Below are 15,842 nucleotides of genomic sequence, written 5' to 3'. Positions count from 1 at the left end.
ACTCGCTGGCAAGAATACTGTGGGAGACTATATTAAAAGCTTTGCTAAAGTCAAGGAATAACACATCCACTGCTTTCCCCTCATCCACAGACCCAGTTATCTTGTCATAGAAGGAAATTAGGTTAGTCAGGCATGACTTGTCCTTGGTGAATCCATGCTGACTGTTCCTGATCACTTTCCTTTCCTCAGAGTGCTTCAGAATTGATTCCTTGAGGACCTGCTCCATGATTTTTCCAGGGACTGAGGTGAGGCTGACTGGCCTGTAGTTCCCCAGATCCTCCTCCTTCCTTTTTTTAAAGATGAGCACTACATTAACCTTTTTTCAGTCATCCGGTACCTCCCCCGATCGCCATCAGTTTTCAAAGATAATTGCCAATGGCTCTGCACTCACATCCGCCAACTCCTTTAGCACCCTCAGATGCAGCGTATCCGGCCCTATGGACTTGTGCTTGTCCAGCTTTTCTAAATAGTCCTGAACCATTTCTTTCTGGTCACCTCTTCCTCATGCTGTGCTGCCCAGTGCAGCAGTCTGGGAGCTGACCTTGTTTGTGAAGACAGAGGCAAAAAAAGCATTAAGTACATTTAGCTTTTTCCACATCCTCTGTCACTAGGTTGCCTCCCTCATTCAGTAATGGGCCCACCCTTTCCTTGACTTTCTTCTTGCTGCTAACATACCTGAAGAAACCCTTCTTGTTACTTTTAACATCCCTTGCTAGCTGCAACTCCAAGTGTGATTTGACTTTCCTGATTTCACTCCTGCATGCCTGAGCAATATATTTATACTCCTTCCTGGTCATTTGTCCAAGCTTCCACTTCTTGTAAGCTTCTTTTTTATGTTTAAGGTCAGCAGGGATTTCACTGTTAAGCCAAGCTGGTCACCTGCCATATTTACTATTCTTTCTAAACATCGGGATGGTTTGTTCCTGCAACCTCAATAAGGATTCTTTAAAACACAGCAAGCTATCCTGGACTCCTTCCCCCCTCATGTTGTTCTCCCAGGGGATTCTGTTCATCAGTTCCCTGAGGGAGTCAAAGTCTGCTTTTTCTGAAGTCCAAGGTCTGTATTCTGCTGCTCTCCTTTCTTCCTTGTGTCAGGATCCTGAGCTCGACCATCTCATGGTCACTGCCTCCCAGGTTCCCATCCACTTTTGCTTCCCCTACTAATTCTTCCTGGTTTATGAGCAGCAGGTCAAGAAGAGCTCTGCCCCGAGTTGGTTCCTCCAGCACTTGCACCAGGCAATTGTCCCCTACACTTTCCAAAAACTTCCTGGATTGTCGGTGCATTGCTGTATTGCTCTCCCAGCAGATATCAGGATGATTGAAGTCTCCCATGAGAACCACGGCCTGTGATCTAGTAATTTGTTAGTTGCCGGAAGAAAACCTGGTCCACCTCTATCCCCCTGGTCTGGTGGTCTATAGCAGACTCCCACCATGACATCACCCTTGTTGCCCACACTTCTAAACTTAATCCAGAGACTCTCAGGTTTTTCTGCAGTTTCATACCAGAGCTCTGAGCAGTCATACTCCTCTCTTACATACAGTGCAACTCTCCAACCTTTTCTGCCCTGCCTGTCCTTCCTGAACAGTTTATATCCATCCATGACAGTACTCCTGTCATGTGAGTTATCCCACCAAGTCTCTGTTGTTCCGATCACATCATAGTTCCTTGACTCTGCCAGGACTTCCAGTTCACTTTGCTTGTTTCCCAGTCTTCTTGCATTTGTGTATAGGCACTTAAGAGAAATCGCTGATTGTCCCGCTTTCTCAGTAAGAGGCAGGAGTACTCCCTTCTTTGGCTCTCTTGCTCATGCTTCCTCCCAGTATCCCACTTCCCTCAGGGCTTTGGTCTCCTTCCCCTAGTGAACCTAGTTTAAAGCCCTCTTCACTAGGTTAGCAAGCCTGCTTGCGAAGATGCTCTTCCTTCTCTTTGTTAGGTGGAGCCCGTCTCTGCCTGTCTCCTCCTCCTTGGAACACCATCCCATGGTCAAAGAATCCAAAGCCTTCTCTCCGAAGGGAGGAGAAGCTGTCTTGTATCAGCTTTAAGTAATCTGAGTGCACAGTAGCTAATCAGCTCTGAGTAACTTGCTTGATATTAGGAAGATACTATGTAAATTCCCTTGAAAGCTCTAAGCAGAGCGATACAAAAAGTGACTTGCAATATTTTCAGGAACAAATATAGCAAGTTCACTCTGCTGTTACTTCTGATGTCTTATTCATTGAAGTACTAAGGTAAAATGATTTCTGTGCAGATCCTGAAAGTTTCACAGACTTGATGCAGCTAGAAATTCTTATTGGGAGTATGTTAGAGGAAAGATGGTCCAATGGTTAGTGTAGTTAGCGTGCTAGCTTGGGATTTGGGTGATCCAGGTGCAGTCTGTGCTCAACCACAGACTTCCTGTGTGACCTTGGGCAAGTCGCGTACTGTCTCTGTGCCTCAGTTCCCCATTTGTAATGGGGATAATTCTTCCCTACCTCATGGGAGCATTGTGAGGATAAATACATTAAAGATTGTGCAATGCTGACATGTGATGATGGGAGCCTTATAAGTACCATAGATATCTCATTTATTACACTCCAATAGAAATTGGGTGGTGTTGGCTTGCAAGCAATTCACAAATACAAAGGGTGGAGGAGGTTAGACACATTTAACTTATTCACTACAAATAATTCTAGAAGCTCTTGCACATTCTTGAAGCTACCATAGAATCTGTTTGTGGAGGTAGAGAGGACAAAATTCCAAATGGCAAGTCTAAGCAGAACTTAGGTTTCTTAAAATTTCTCAAATTGGATTGGTATGATATTGAATGTAGCCTGCATTGCAATATTTAGCTTAATTTCTTCTCCATATTTTTAAGATTGAGAGATCAGAGCTAATTAAGCTGATGGTATAATAGAGATGGGTAAGGTACTATTTTTTGGGGGAAGGAGCTGAGACAGACTAAAGCTCCTCCCTCTTCCCCCTCAACTCATAAATTGCATAAAAGCCTTTTTATATGATAGAGGACCTGTTGCATTTACACTAACGACAGCCAAATACTAAATTTGCCTTAGACTCTGTTCAGATGTTAACATTGAGTTACAGCTGTCTGATGAAAACTCTCTTATCTCAGTTGGCGGTGCCATACCATTGCTTTCAAAAGAACCTACAACAGTAACAAAAAATCAACAATTAAATCAAGGGAAGACACCACATAATCCATTGGACTCCAGTGCTCCTTTGGTAAAGAAAGGAAAGCAGAGAGAAGTCCCCAAAGCAAAGAAACCAACATCTCTTAAAAAGGTGCTCCAATTTATTACCATTTATTAAATAGCTCTACTATTCTCTTTAACTATATCACCATCATCTGTTAAATGTATTAATCTGGATTTTAGCCTTGCTACAAATTCAGTTTTAGATATCTTTGATTTAAAAAAAACAAACAAACAAGTTCTTGTATATGATCAAGCTAAATATATTCTTCAGTGTTCCAAATCAGCATTCTCTACTCCAGACTCAAGCCACTTTATAGCATGAGGCCTGTATGTATGCAAAGGTGCTCAAATCTTTGGTTGGGGAAACATATTTAGATACCAAGTTCTGTAGTTTAGCCAGGCTGTGCTCAGTGCAGGTTTGGGCATGATGGTCTGATCCCCAGCATAAATTATAACAGCCTGTAAGATTCTCTAATCTCTGCCTGGTTGCCCATGGAGCTTTTATGGAAGCTGAAAATATAAGGGCATCTGGGTCCCTTCCCACACCTCTTGGGCATCCCTTTTTTATACTGAGGCCAATGGCATAGCATTAGTTCTATATCACCTGGGATTCCTTAGTCCAAGGAGATCCTCATGGAGCCAGTTAGGATGGTTTAATAACTCTCTGCACTGCTGAAGTGCACCTGAAAATTGTACAATATAAAAACTATTGCTAACAAACAGTGTGCCATGTGCTGCCTTGGACATCACCACCCGTTGTTTATCTGTTTCAGGCTGGGAACAGTATTCCGTGGGTTTTTGTTGTTTTTGTTTTTGCTGTACAGGGTTTAGCACATTTAGGAGCCATTGTAATAGAAGTATCTGGTTTTGCTTGTTTTTCCCCTGCTAATACAGACTTGTTTTTCCCCTCTTGTAACTGGGCCCTGTGGTGTGAGTGATCACAAAGCTTGGACCAGTCAACTGAGCCAGTAGCCCCATACATTTTACCTGCTGCATAGCAAGCTACTCTGGGGGCTGTTGCAAATACAGGGAAGGATGACTGATTTCAAGAAGCTGTCCACCGCTCTAGCTGTAGCAGCACACTTGTAATGTGTCGTCAGACTGGCTCCAGTATTACACAGCTTTCCTCATCCCCAGTACTCCCCTTTATTACCCTGTACCACCACTCTCCTTTCCTTTTCATCTTCTCTGTACCCTTCAGATTTGTCTCTTTTCCCTTTCTCCCCCCACCGCACCCCTGCAACTGAGGAACACTGATGTACTACAGACTGACTGGCTTTTACACAGTAGGATGTGAGGGAGTAAAGCCTCAATCCAGCAAAGTACCTTAAATGTGTATGAAATTGGATTACTCTCACATTTTATGTTCATACTTCAGTACTTTTATTGGCCTCTCTTTTGGGGGCCAACTTTTTGCTCTAACTCATCACTACTCTTCAGCTTTTCTCTCAGTCCTTGTAGTTGACCACCAGAAGTTTCTCTTCCAGTTATGATGATAGCCATTCGAAAGCAACAGTGTTAATGTAGGGGCAGAAAATTCATCTTTTCCCCTTTGATACAGAGGCAGGCTAGGGCATATATGGCTTTTGGCTTCAGTCTTTATACTTACTCTGACATCAGGCTGCCTGAACCTGGAGTGAGGGGATATACCTACAATGAAACTCAAACCTTAGTGACATGGTGGAGTTAATGTTTATGTAATTGGTCTCGGTGTTAAAACTTGATTGTATTGGTGCCTGCCTGACACTGATCTGTGTAATTTTTAAGATTATTTTGAAAGAGAGAGAACAGCGAAAACAGCACCTGTTAGAACAGACGACGATTCCAAAAGATGATGGAGATACTGTTCATCAGTGTGAAGAATCCACAACTGAAGATCAGACACTTACTCAGGATACCAAAACAGGTATTTCCTGATGCTGAATGTCTTATTTTTTATTGGTTTGGGGGAGGCTTTTTAATTTTTTTAAAGAGCTAGCTAACTGGATACAACACTAGCAATGTCACACTTTCTGATGAGTAGACAGTGTGTAGGTGGCAGTGTGGGTGTAATTGCACTTGTTGCTTTAAAAGACTTGTACACAAGACTTGTGAAATTAAGATTACTATAGAGCTCAGGCCTCCACTGGGGATTTTCTAAAAGGTTTCTTTTGCAGAGTGAAGTTCCAGCCGAACTGTTAGAGCTGATACCCTGTGTCTGTGCTGCTGGATAATTGCGAGTCTAATTATTGTTGCCTCCTTTCTACATATGTTGGATTTACTGTATTTGTAATGGTGTCACAGCACTGGTAAAGCTTCTCCTGGATGCTCACCATGTTACCATGTTTGGATCTTACCACACTTATGCTCTTAAGCTTCCCTTGGTGTGAGTAGCCTGCAGCATTGTCTCTTTTCTTGACCCCTCTGGCACATTTATGTGCACTGGCTCTGTCTGTTACCAGTTCATTGAAATGGGGTCCTGCCTTCCTGGGGGCCCAAGCGTAGGACTAGCATTGACACCCCCCAGATGCCCTAGAAGCTTAAAGTTACCCTTTCCCAGAACTCTGGCCTTGTGAGTACTCTGGATTTGTACTTCACTTCTTCGGATTACAGTCTTTGTAAGGGTTCCAGTCATTTTACTTTAGCTAGCACAAGAAACATGCAGCTGTAGAAAAAACAATAAAATATCTGCACACGATTTCCTGCTCAGTTTCCTCACCATTCTGACCTAAGCCCAAAATATGCTTCAGAGGCCTCTACACTGTTAAGGATCCACTTCCTGTGGCCCATGACTTCTCTGAATCGCGGAGTCTGTTTTGCTTCTGCAGCCGGCTTTCTGCTTCTGGTCTCTTCTCCCCCTTTCTGTAACCCCTGCATACAGTGCTCTTCTGCTGTCTTGCACAAGCGTCCTCTAAAATGGCTGGTGAGTGACCCTTTCATAAACTTCAGTCCTTTGTGTCACGTATCCCTGCCCAGCCCTTCCCTCTTCTTCCTCCCTCTTCCCTCTCCTCCCGCGCACTCATCTGCCTTGTCATGTAAATAAAGTCCCCGGGAAATGATCTCTTGCACGCACGCGCACATGATCAGCAATATTTAACAACCCTCCAGTGTTATCCTTGTGTTAGGTACAAGAATTTATTCTGTCAGTTCCTGTGGGTTTTTAGCTCAGTATGGAGGCAAAAGATAGTAGAGAAGGCAAACAAGCCCCACATTGAAAATGAAGTTGAAAGTTTTGATATGGGCATGCAGAGTCTCCAGTATCAAACAGAATTTGTAAATTGTACATAAATTGCCCAAATTGTCGCATAGTAGGAGTCTCCAAGGGAAGTGTTACCTAGCTTGCATCTATGTCTCTAGAGAATCTCTCTCTCTTTTTTTAAGTCATCTGATGCGTTTCTTTGCCAATATAGATCACTAACTGTTTTGTCTAGTCTGGGGTATTCAGTGGGGCTTCCACTTCCACCATTTCTAAAAGGAAACTGCTCCCCACAGGCTAATAAATCATATTGTAGCTGATATATAAAATCCCTCAGTAACATTTCCCTGTCTTCACTGTATTCCATTATTCCCAATTAAATCTGTACGGAATAATGCAGTATATGTTATGAATATACATTGAGACTTTAAATTTGAACTAAATACTTCAGTTATTAAAGATTTTCTTTGAAAATCTTGAACATATGAAAAGAGAATTAAACTTTCCCTGCATTTGTAATTACATTTTTTATCAATTATAATGAAGATTGAAACTATTTAACTGTTTAACAGCCAGTTTTCCAAGTGCTCCAAAATGCTTGCTTCAGTTGTTTTGGAAATTGCTGTGACCAGTGGAGGCCTGAGGTAGGATTAATTTTCCAGTTTAAAGATTGTTTGTTTGAGCAACTGTTTCCAGAAGTACAGCCCCCCTAAAATCATCTGACATCAAAATTGTATGGTGCTTACAACTTTTTTTTGCATGCACCTGAGGCTCTCACTATGGCTCTGCTATCCATCCTAATCGGGTGATCTCAGGTGTTTGGCACCACCATTGCTTTGGGAAACCAGTGTTTTAAGTTATACAGACTAAAAGCTGATCTACAGTGTTGCTCACACCACACTGACAAGCCACAGAAAGTCATTTGCTCATGTGCAGCAGAAAGCACTGTGAAGCCAAAGGCTTTCCAAGCACCCTAGTATCACAGTAAGTGCGTGGCTCATGGTGATAATATGGCCACTGAACCTGAGTAGTACGCATGTGTTATAAGCTTGAGTCCTGCCTTTGCAAGTCTCTTGATGTGGTGCGCACATTAGTTGTGGACTGTCTGCTCTTGGCCAAGGTCCTTTTAGAAATTTTACCCCGAGAGCAAAGTTTATAGTTTAAGATCTATACTTCAAACTATTCTAAAATCCATGTGCATACTTATATTTTACTTTAGAAGTATTATGGAAAATAGTATTAACAAGAAGGAAGACTTTAGTAAACAGTAGCCTTGGGGTAATGTAATCATTCTACATGCTCCTCACCCATTCCATGAACAATGGCGTTGAGGCCAGATCTACACTAAAAAGTTAACACAAATATATTATTCAGGGATGTGAAAATCCACATCCCTGATCAACATAGTTAAGCTGTTCTAGACAGTGCTAGGTCGACAGAAGAATTCTTCCATTTTTTTTAGCTACTGTCTCTTAGGGAAGGTCTACACTACAAATGCTGCATCGATGCAGCTGCAGTGCTTTGATGAAGACACTCTAAGCCAACTGGAGAGAGCTCTCCCGTCAGATTAGTTACTCCACATCCATGAGAGGCAGTAGCTATGTCAGTGGGGAAAGTCCTCCCACTGACATAGCGCTTTCTATGCAGGGGGTTACAGTCAGTATAACTACATTGCTCAGGAGTGGATTTTTCATGCCTCTGAATAATGATCATACTGACATACGTGTGTAGTATAGACCAACTTCAGGGAGCTGGATTAACTATAGCGATTGAAGAACCCCCTTCTGTTGCTGTAATGAGTGGCTATACTTAAGTGCTGCAGCAGTGTCAGTGTAGCCATAGTGTTACCCAGGGGTTTCTGAACCCAAAACTGTGGTAACTAGTCTTTGATTCCCAGGAAATAAATCAATGGGGGACCCACCTCTTCCATCCGATAAATGCTTGGTACACACGAGTGCTTTCACTCAAAGATCATCTCTCTTTTTTTTTTTTTTTTTTTTGAGCCTGAAGTGCACGTCTAAAATAGCAATAGTCTAGAGCAATCCAGATCTAGTTATCCAAAACGTGAGATGGTGATGAATGGTCAGCAGCAGGTTTCTGGTTGCCAGCCTTCTTCCTAGTCGCTAGGGAGTTGGATGTCAGGCTCCTAGCTTGTAGAAAACCTCTCAAACTTCTCCAAATACACACTATAAACTTTTTATAGGTTGCTTAAAACAAAGGACATAACTTGTAGTAACTCCTAGTGGGCTAACAATTTTCCTATCATCAGGAAAAAACCTCAGAATTCTACTTGTCACCAAAGCAACTTCTAGTCATAATAGCAAGAAACTCAGTCATAGACACCCAGGTCCAAGGTCAGTTATCCACACTTCCTCCCATTCTCATGAACCTGTCACTTAGTCTGCCCTTATTAGCAATGCTGCCACTGCAGCTATTTCACATGCTTATGCAAAGCTCAAGTTATTCCTGACTTTGTGGTGGTCTTGCTTGCAGTTAATGGTGGCTAAGTGCACAGAAGGACTTGACATAACCACAGCCAAGTTCTCTCGTAACAATAGCGTGAGCAAAGAAAAGAGAGTAGCTGCAACTCTCATCAGTGTCAGAATGATCAAACTGGTTGCTGAGCATTAGAAAGTGAACCCGTAATAGAAAGTCGTATTTTAATTGTTGGTGTAACATTTACATTTTCTAATGTAAAACCATGATGCTGGCATCAGTTGAGTGGTTTTTTTAATTTATCATGAAAATTTAACACCACAAATTTCAATTGACAATAATTAATCCCATCTCTGCCAAACAAGGGATCATGTTTATCAATTTTTGATTTCTTAGTAATGTGTGATCAGGTGATCTAGAAAAAGGGATCTAAAGGAAATGTCAGAAATTAAAAAAATTTGTCATGTCCTCTTCAAAACAGTCACAGCAAATCTCAAATCGTTTTTTCCCTGTAAATTGCTATAGAAAAATTGAGTAGTGCACAAATTTATTTTTTAAAATGATACCCTAACCCAAATGTGTGTAGATCTTTTTTACAACTGTTAGAATGGAAATTCTGTGCAACCTTAACTGTGGTGGAACTACCATCCATAATATTACTAATGCCACAATAGGGTCAGGGATGGAGATAGTGGTGCAAGTTGAAATTATTTTGTCAAGGGGTTTTCAGGTACAGCTACCCAGAGAAGAGCTTGAACGCTTAGGAGCATAGTGAGAGTTTCTTGAAAATTGGTGTACTTCAGCAAGGGCTGTACTTCAGCAGGGGTAGATTTTGGAATAGTGTGGGAGGATAACACCTATTAAGATGACTAGGTCAATTCACGCTTCTCAGAGTTATCAGATTGTATTCATGTCCATGGAGTGTTCTGATTCATCTGAGAACATTACACTGAGATGAATTAACCACTTCACACCTCTGCAATCCTCTTATACTAAAGTTATGCAAAGTCACTTCCCCAGTCACTGAAGTGGAATACAAGTTCTGGGCTTGTCCTACATGCTACCTTGCTTACTCCAGCTGGTAGATGTGCTTCTGACAGCCTGTCAGTTACCACCCTCCTTCTTTCCCATGGTGCCTGCAGTCCTACTAGGTGGATGGAAGGAACAAGAGTAGCGGAGAGGTGGAAGCAAGGTGTTCCCAGGAAGCCTTCTTGTGCCTCCCAACAGTGCCCCCTTCACTGTTACCATCACCACCTCAAACAAGTGAAATTCAGTGCTCAAAAACTTTAATGGAGGGTCAAGGTTGATTGACGTGTCTCATACTCTTCCAGAATGTCTAATACAGCGAACTTAAATGTCTTAAAACCAGGAAATGCACTGCCCTTCAACCTTAGTTGTTCTCTTTGAGTGACGCCCTATGCAACACCTGACAGATGTCGTAGCAGTCAATCTTTGCTGCTGATATGGAGCACTGTGGAGGGACAGCATGAGTATGATAGGAAAAACCGAGAATGGTAGTCGCATTTAGGTTGGCATAATGAACAGCAATTGGCTATACCCAGTGTATACTCAACCATTTCATCTGCTCTTTCCAAGCAGCCAGTGTTGCCAGGTGTCACCACCCCCTTGAACCTTTTCCTGTAGATTCCCTCTAGAGTATTACTTGCACTTACCTCTGCTCTGTAGTGCACTGTCATGCTTCTTGCAGACTGCTACATATCTCCATGGCAAGGATAGACTGTTGTGCTCCTTTACTTGCACAACTGACATAACTTAGCCCAGAAAGCAGATGGACTCTCCTCATTACAGTGTGAAATTTGGCAGTCTGCGGCATGTAATCTATGCAGTGTAAATTCAGCTGTCCCTAACACAGTGAAGGGCAGTTGGGAGTGCGTACAATTGAATGAGAATACAATTCTATGGGGGACACCACACCATGTAAAGTGGCACACTAACTTAGTCATTCCTCATATCTGTTTATTATAGGGCAGCCATGACTTACATTATATTGCATCTTGCAGGTCCAGTGGGCAGACTTAGTGCTGGGAAAAGGCTGGTGTGTACCATAACTCTGTATTTCCTTTCCTGGTTTTCAAGGAACTGCCAGCCATAACTCTGCATTAACAAAGTTTTTGGGCAGTGAATTTTTCATCTCATGCTGCTTCCTGTTTTCTAGTCAAACCTGTTTAAAATTGAAAGATCTGAATCTATAGGGAAAAGATTCTAAAGAACCCTGGTCATACTTTAATACTTCTTGCTGGGTCATTCACTTCGGTCCTAGAAATGATCCAAATAACTCTGAAACAGGTAAAAGCAGGGCTGGTAGGAACTACCTATCTTATTTCTGTGTAGGAGAGTCCTTGAGTTACATTCTCACTTATAGATCAGTTCAATTTTTCGTCTGTCTTTTATAACACAAATACAACAGGTAATTTCTTTATGCTTAGACATAGCAGAAGATGTTCCCATAACCTCAATTTCTGTAGCTCAGAGAAGTTCAGAAGAGTTCCTGGAATGTAAAGACCTTAAGGATTCTACGGAAAGTTCCTCCAGTCCAACACCACTAAACTCCAGCCTTCCAAAAATTCATAGCAGGAGATTTAGAGAGTAAGTATTTTTAGTATTGGCACTTCCTTTGTACCACAGGCAGGACATTGCTCGAATAAGGTAAATTACGTCAGTAACGTTCTGTGAAATGCTAACTGAATTTAAAACTCACAACTCTGAATTCTTATTTTCAACTCTCCTGCAGGTTAGCACCTAATAAGTGACATCCCAGTAAGCAGCAAGTGCAGTACTAATAGGTCGTCAGTCAGCCTAGGAAGGGAGATCCAAGATCACCAGAGAAGAGAAGGATAATAGGTTTAGTGACCACAAAAGGAAGGAGGAGCAGATACTCTTAGGAACATAAAAACCTTGCTTATAATGTGGAATAAATCATAGTTATACAGTAAAAGCTGTGTTATCTGACCCTGTACGAACCAGAAAGCTCTATAAACCGGCATTTCTAATCTTCATAGAAAGTCCGGTTTATAGTCTGCTTGGTGCGGGGCCTGCAGGTTCCTACCTGGTTCTGATGGTTCCCCGGAACGGGTGACATGTCCCTGCTGCTCCTAGGCAGAGGAGTGGCCACGAGGGGTTTGGCGTGGGGGGGGGGCACGGGAGGGAGTTTGGGTGTGGCAGGGGGCTTAGGGCAGGGAGTTGAGGCAAAGGAGGGTTTTGGGGTGCTGGATCTGGGGGACATTGACCTCAGGTGGCTCCCTTCAAGCAGCAACCGGTCCCTGGTGCTCCTAGGCAGTTCCTGGTCAATGTGAGCTGCGGAGCCAGCACTCGGGGCGGGGCGAGGGCAGCGCACAGAGCCTCCTGCCGGGTCTCCGCCTAGTAGCAGCCAGGACAGGTCACAGCTTATACGGAGCTGCCCGACGTTACCCCCCCCCTGAGATTGGGCACCCCAAAACCCCTCCTCAGTCCCATGCCCTCTCCTGCACCCAAACTCTCTCCCAGAGCCCGTGTCCCAGCCCCGTACTCCCTCCTGCACCCAAACTCCCTCCCTCTTAGTTAACTGGCTTCTTTCACTTACCAGCACTGCCCATTCCTCCAATATGCCAGATAAAGCTTTTACTGTAGACAGAGAGTGCGTTAAGGCTCTTTCACCTTTCTGAAAACACTCTTATGGTTAGAATATTTCTTTGTTTTCTGTTGATAGAGAGGTACAAAGCAGAATGTGATTTAGCATTAGAAATCAAGGGGATGAGTTAGTTGCCCTTTTGTACAAACACTTTAGATGTTATGATAGCAGCTGTGTGTGCATGTTTCCTTTTGATGAGAAACTTTGGTTATTGTGTTTGAACAGCAGGTCAAAGATCCACTATAGGAAAAATGAAACTCTGCCATTGACATAACTGTTTAGTAAGTGTTGCTTTCATCTTCATTCTTCAAAAAGGCACCACAGCCTTTTTATGCTTCAAGATTTAGTTAATGTAAAAAAAGTGACTTTTAATTGTGTGTTTTTTTTAAAGTGAATAAATTTCTTGGGTCCACAGCAACCCAACATTATTTTACTGAAATGGCAGATAGGTCTGGATATGCTCAGGGCTACTCAACCAAAGAGGTCTTCTATTGCTTGGTATTCAGGGTGGGGGATTCTTTACTACATCTAGATTACATTGTTTTGGATTTTCATTGAATTGTTTTAATGGGCTTGTCCATTAAACTGTTACTGAGGTAAATCTGAAACGGTAAATAAAGTTCTTTTATTTAAAAAAAAAAAAAAATTCTCACTGAAATAGAAGACTAACCAATATGAAACCTAGTTTCAGTTGTAAGGTTAGTAACGGTTAGAAATAGGAGACCAGATCTCGCCCTTCATGGGAGGGAAGGGCAAGGAACTCTTTGGTTCCCCTTGTGGATTACTCCCTTCAGGTGTGGGGATAGTTAGTGGGTTCCAGTATACCTTCAGAGCAAGAAAGCAAGGGTCTGACTTGCAGAGTGCTGAGATCTGGCTGGATCTTGGATCTGTGGGGGTACAGGATCATCCATACAAAGGCCCTATGAATCTGTACCCACTTATCCCACCACTTTCTAGTAGCCTAACTCCATGGTGCCAGGGATTTCCTTCACTACAGCTGTCCCCCAAAGCCTTTTTTAGAGTAGTTACCAGTGTTGAGGAGGTCTGGGGGAAACTTCAGTGCAGCTATCACAGGCTATGTCTACACTAGCACTTCAGTCAGTAAAATTTGTCGCTCAGGGTATGGAAAAAACACGCTCCCTCTCCATTCCCCCAACCAACTTAACTTGCAACAAAAGACGCTCAGGTGTGGACAGCACTATGTCTATGAGAGATGCTCTCCTGCGAACATAGCTACCGCTGCTAGTTGGGCTGATTTAATTATGCCGACGGGAGAGCTCTCTCCTGTTGCCATAGAGAGCTACATGGGAGACCTTACAGTGACACAGCTGATTCGGTACAGCTGTGCTGCTGTAAGGTCTCTACTGTAGACATAGCCTAACTTTCCACACTGATTTCCACTGGGTGCTAAGAGGAATGAGGTGCATCTGCTCTTTCTGTGGACCCCCCCTCCCCCCACAGGCAGATCACAAGGACATGATCTGGACCAGAGATAAGTAAAATGATGATACAATTGACTTTGTGCCTTGCCTTTGACTCTTGCTCCAACTTTGACATTTCAGTTTGTTATAAGTGACAGTGCTATAGAAATCTAATAGCACTTCTACAATATGGTTGCGATCTCTTGATTCTTATGAGTGAAAATAGGCCGTGACCTTGGGGAAACTTTCATTAGCAAAACTAGTCCTTTATCTTGATATGTCTTGGTATAACTTGATACAGGAGCTGGAGTGTCAAGAAACAAACCAACCTCCTTGTATTTTTTTAATGCACTGAAAAACCTGGAAAAAAATTTTTATTGTCCTGTACATAGAACGTGTATTTGAGAGAATGCAGTTATGTTTGCAACTGCAGAATATTTAACACTTGAACAACTGCTTATTTTTTTTTCCAGTTACTGTAGCCAGGTACTTAGTAAAGAAGTTGATAGTTGTGTGACAGATCTTCTAAAAGAACTGGTTCGTTTCCAAGATCGCTTGTATCAGAAAGACCCAGTGAAGGCCAAGACAAAACGCAGACTTGTTATGGGGCTCAGAGAAGTTTTGAAACACCTGAAGTTGAAAAAATTGAAATGTGTCATCATCTCTCCAAACTGTGAAAAGATTCAGTCAAAGGGTAAATGTTTTACAAAAAATAGTTTTATTTTCATAAGATAAATGTAGAACAGACTTGTTATATTGATGGTAGTGCCCTCTGAGGGCCACATCTTACACTTGGAGAAAACTGCCATGGAAGACCAGTGATTTATAGGTGCCTTCCTTGAAAAGTAAATCAGATTGCTTTCTGATTCCTTAGAGTGAACAAATGACTGGTTGGACGATTTATCAACTTGTCATTGATGTATTGTTGAAATGTTCTAAGTAACTAGTGTTCAGATCGTTGTCTTTGATCTGTGATCTTGAAGTGACTTAGCTTTTAGGTTTTTTGTTTTTTTTGACAGCAATACTTCATCTTTAGCCACACTGCATTGTTTTATACAGTTTATAGTGGTGCTGGTGTGTCAGTCCAATCTTTGTTCTTCAAACGTAATAACACTGCTATTAAACTCCAAATTTTATCTGGGGATTCAAGTTGATTTAAAGGGAGAATTGTCAGACTAACCTTCTAGATGAGCAGATCCTACAGTACTCTATTCAGCTTCAAGTCATATTTCTGTGCACCGCACATTCGTAAATATATTTTTTTAACACATACATTCTGGCATTTCTAAATGCAGCATCTTAAACCTGTAGCTTTTACTAAGGGACTTCTGGCAATAATGCCTTTTAGTTATAACTGGATTGAATAAATGATACTTTTTGAATAGTCTCATTCTCAGTTCTCTGTCTCTTCCAGGTGGATTGGATGAGACTCTACATACCATTATTGACTGTGCCTGTGAACAGAATATCCCATTTGTCTTTGCTCTCAATCGCAAAGCTCTAGGACGTTGTGTGAACAAAGCAGTGCCTGTCAGTGTGGTGGGAATTTTCAGTTATGATGGTGCTCAGGTGAGTTGAACAAAGACACTGGTTCACACCTTTAATTAGTATTATTCTGTGTGTATTGTGTACAGTAAAGACTTGACTCCGAGGCAGCTAGTCAGTCTCTCTCTCACTCCATTTTCTGTATTTATACTCTTGACAAGTCAGTTGCTTTATAATGTTATACAGAATTAACATTTTATTTCCACAGCACCTTCCTCCTTTTTGCTTTGTTCACAGATGTATTTTTGGCCAGCTCTCTGCCTCTTCTCTACCCAGATCTGCTCTTAAGCATAACAGGTATTTTAAATACCTGGTGAGTTGTGTGGAGGGAGCAGCCTAGTGGCAGCCCCCCAGCCATCTCCGTCCCTCCCCCCTCAACAACCTTGTTGCAAACTGGGAGAACAACCAGGGACAGAGAGGGATACTGAACGTTAGTGAAAGAGAT

At 42.3% G+C, this 15,842-nt stretch overlaps 1 protein-coding gene across 6 annotated transcripts in view; it reads left to right on the top strand.

Moving 5' to 3' along the window:
* SECISBP2 (SECIS binding protein 2) overlaps positions 1 to 15,842 on the top strand; it is a 47,379-nt gene that overhangs the window by 28,000 nt on the left and 3,537 nt on the right. For all 6 annotated transcript variants that reach the window (XM_075067198.1, XM_075067196.1, XM_075067195.1 and 3 more), the window contains 5 exons: positions 3,111 to 3,280; positions 4,960 to 5,098; positions 11,251 to 11,410; positions 14,326 to 14,546; positions 15,267 to 15,421. In XM_075067198.1, the coding sequence (XP_074923299.1) occupies positions 3,111 to 3,280; positions 4,960 to 5,098; positions 11,251 to 11,410; positions 14,326 to 14,546; positions 15,267 to 15,421 (845 nt within the window). The remainder of the gene's footprint in view (positions 1 to 3,110; positions 3,281 to 4,959; positions 5,099 to 11,250; positions 11,411 to 14,325; positions 14,547 to 15,266; positions 15,422 to 15,842) is intronic.

The sequence above is a fragment of the Chelonoidis abingdonii genome, chromosome 6, assembly GCF_003597395.2.
Source record: "Chelonoidis abingdonii isolate Lonesome George chromosome 6, CheloAbing_2.0, whole genome shotgun sequence".
NCBI classification, from domain to species: domain Eukaryota; kingdom Metazoa; phylum Chordata; order Testudines; family Testudinidae; genus Chelonoidis; species Chelonoidis abingdonii.
This window is presented reverse-complemented; position numbering and strand designations above follow the sequence as displayed.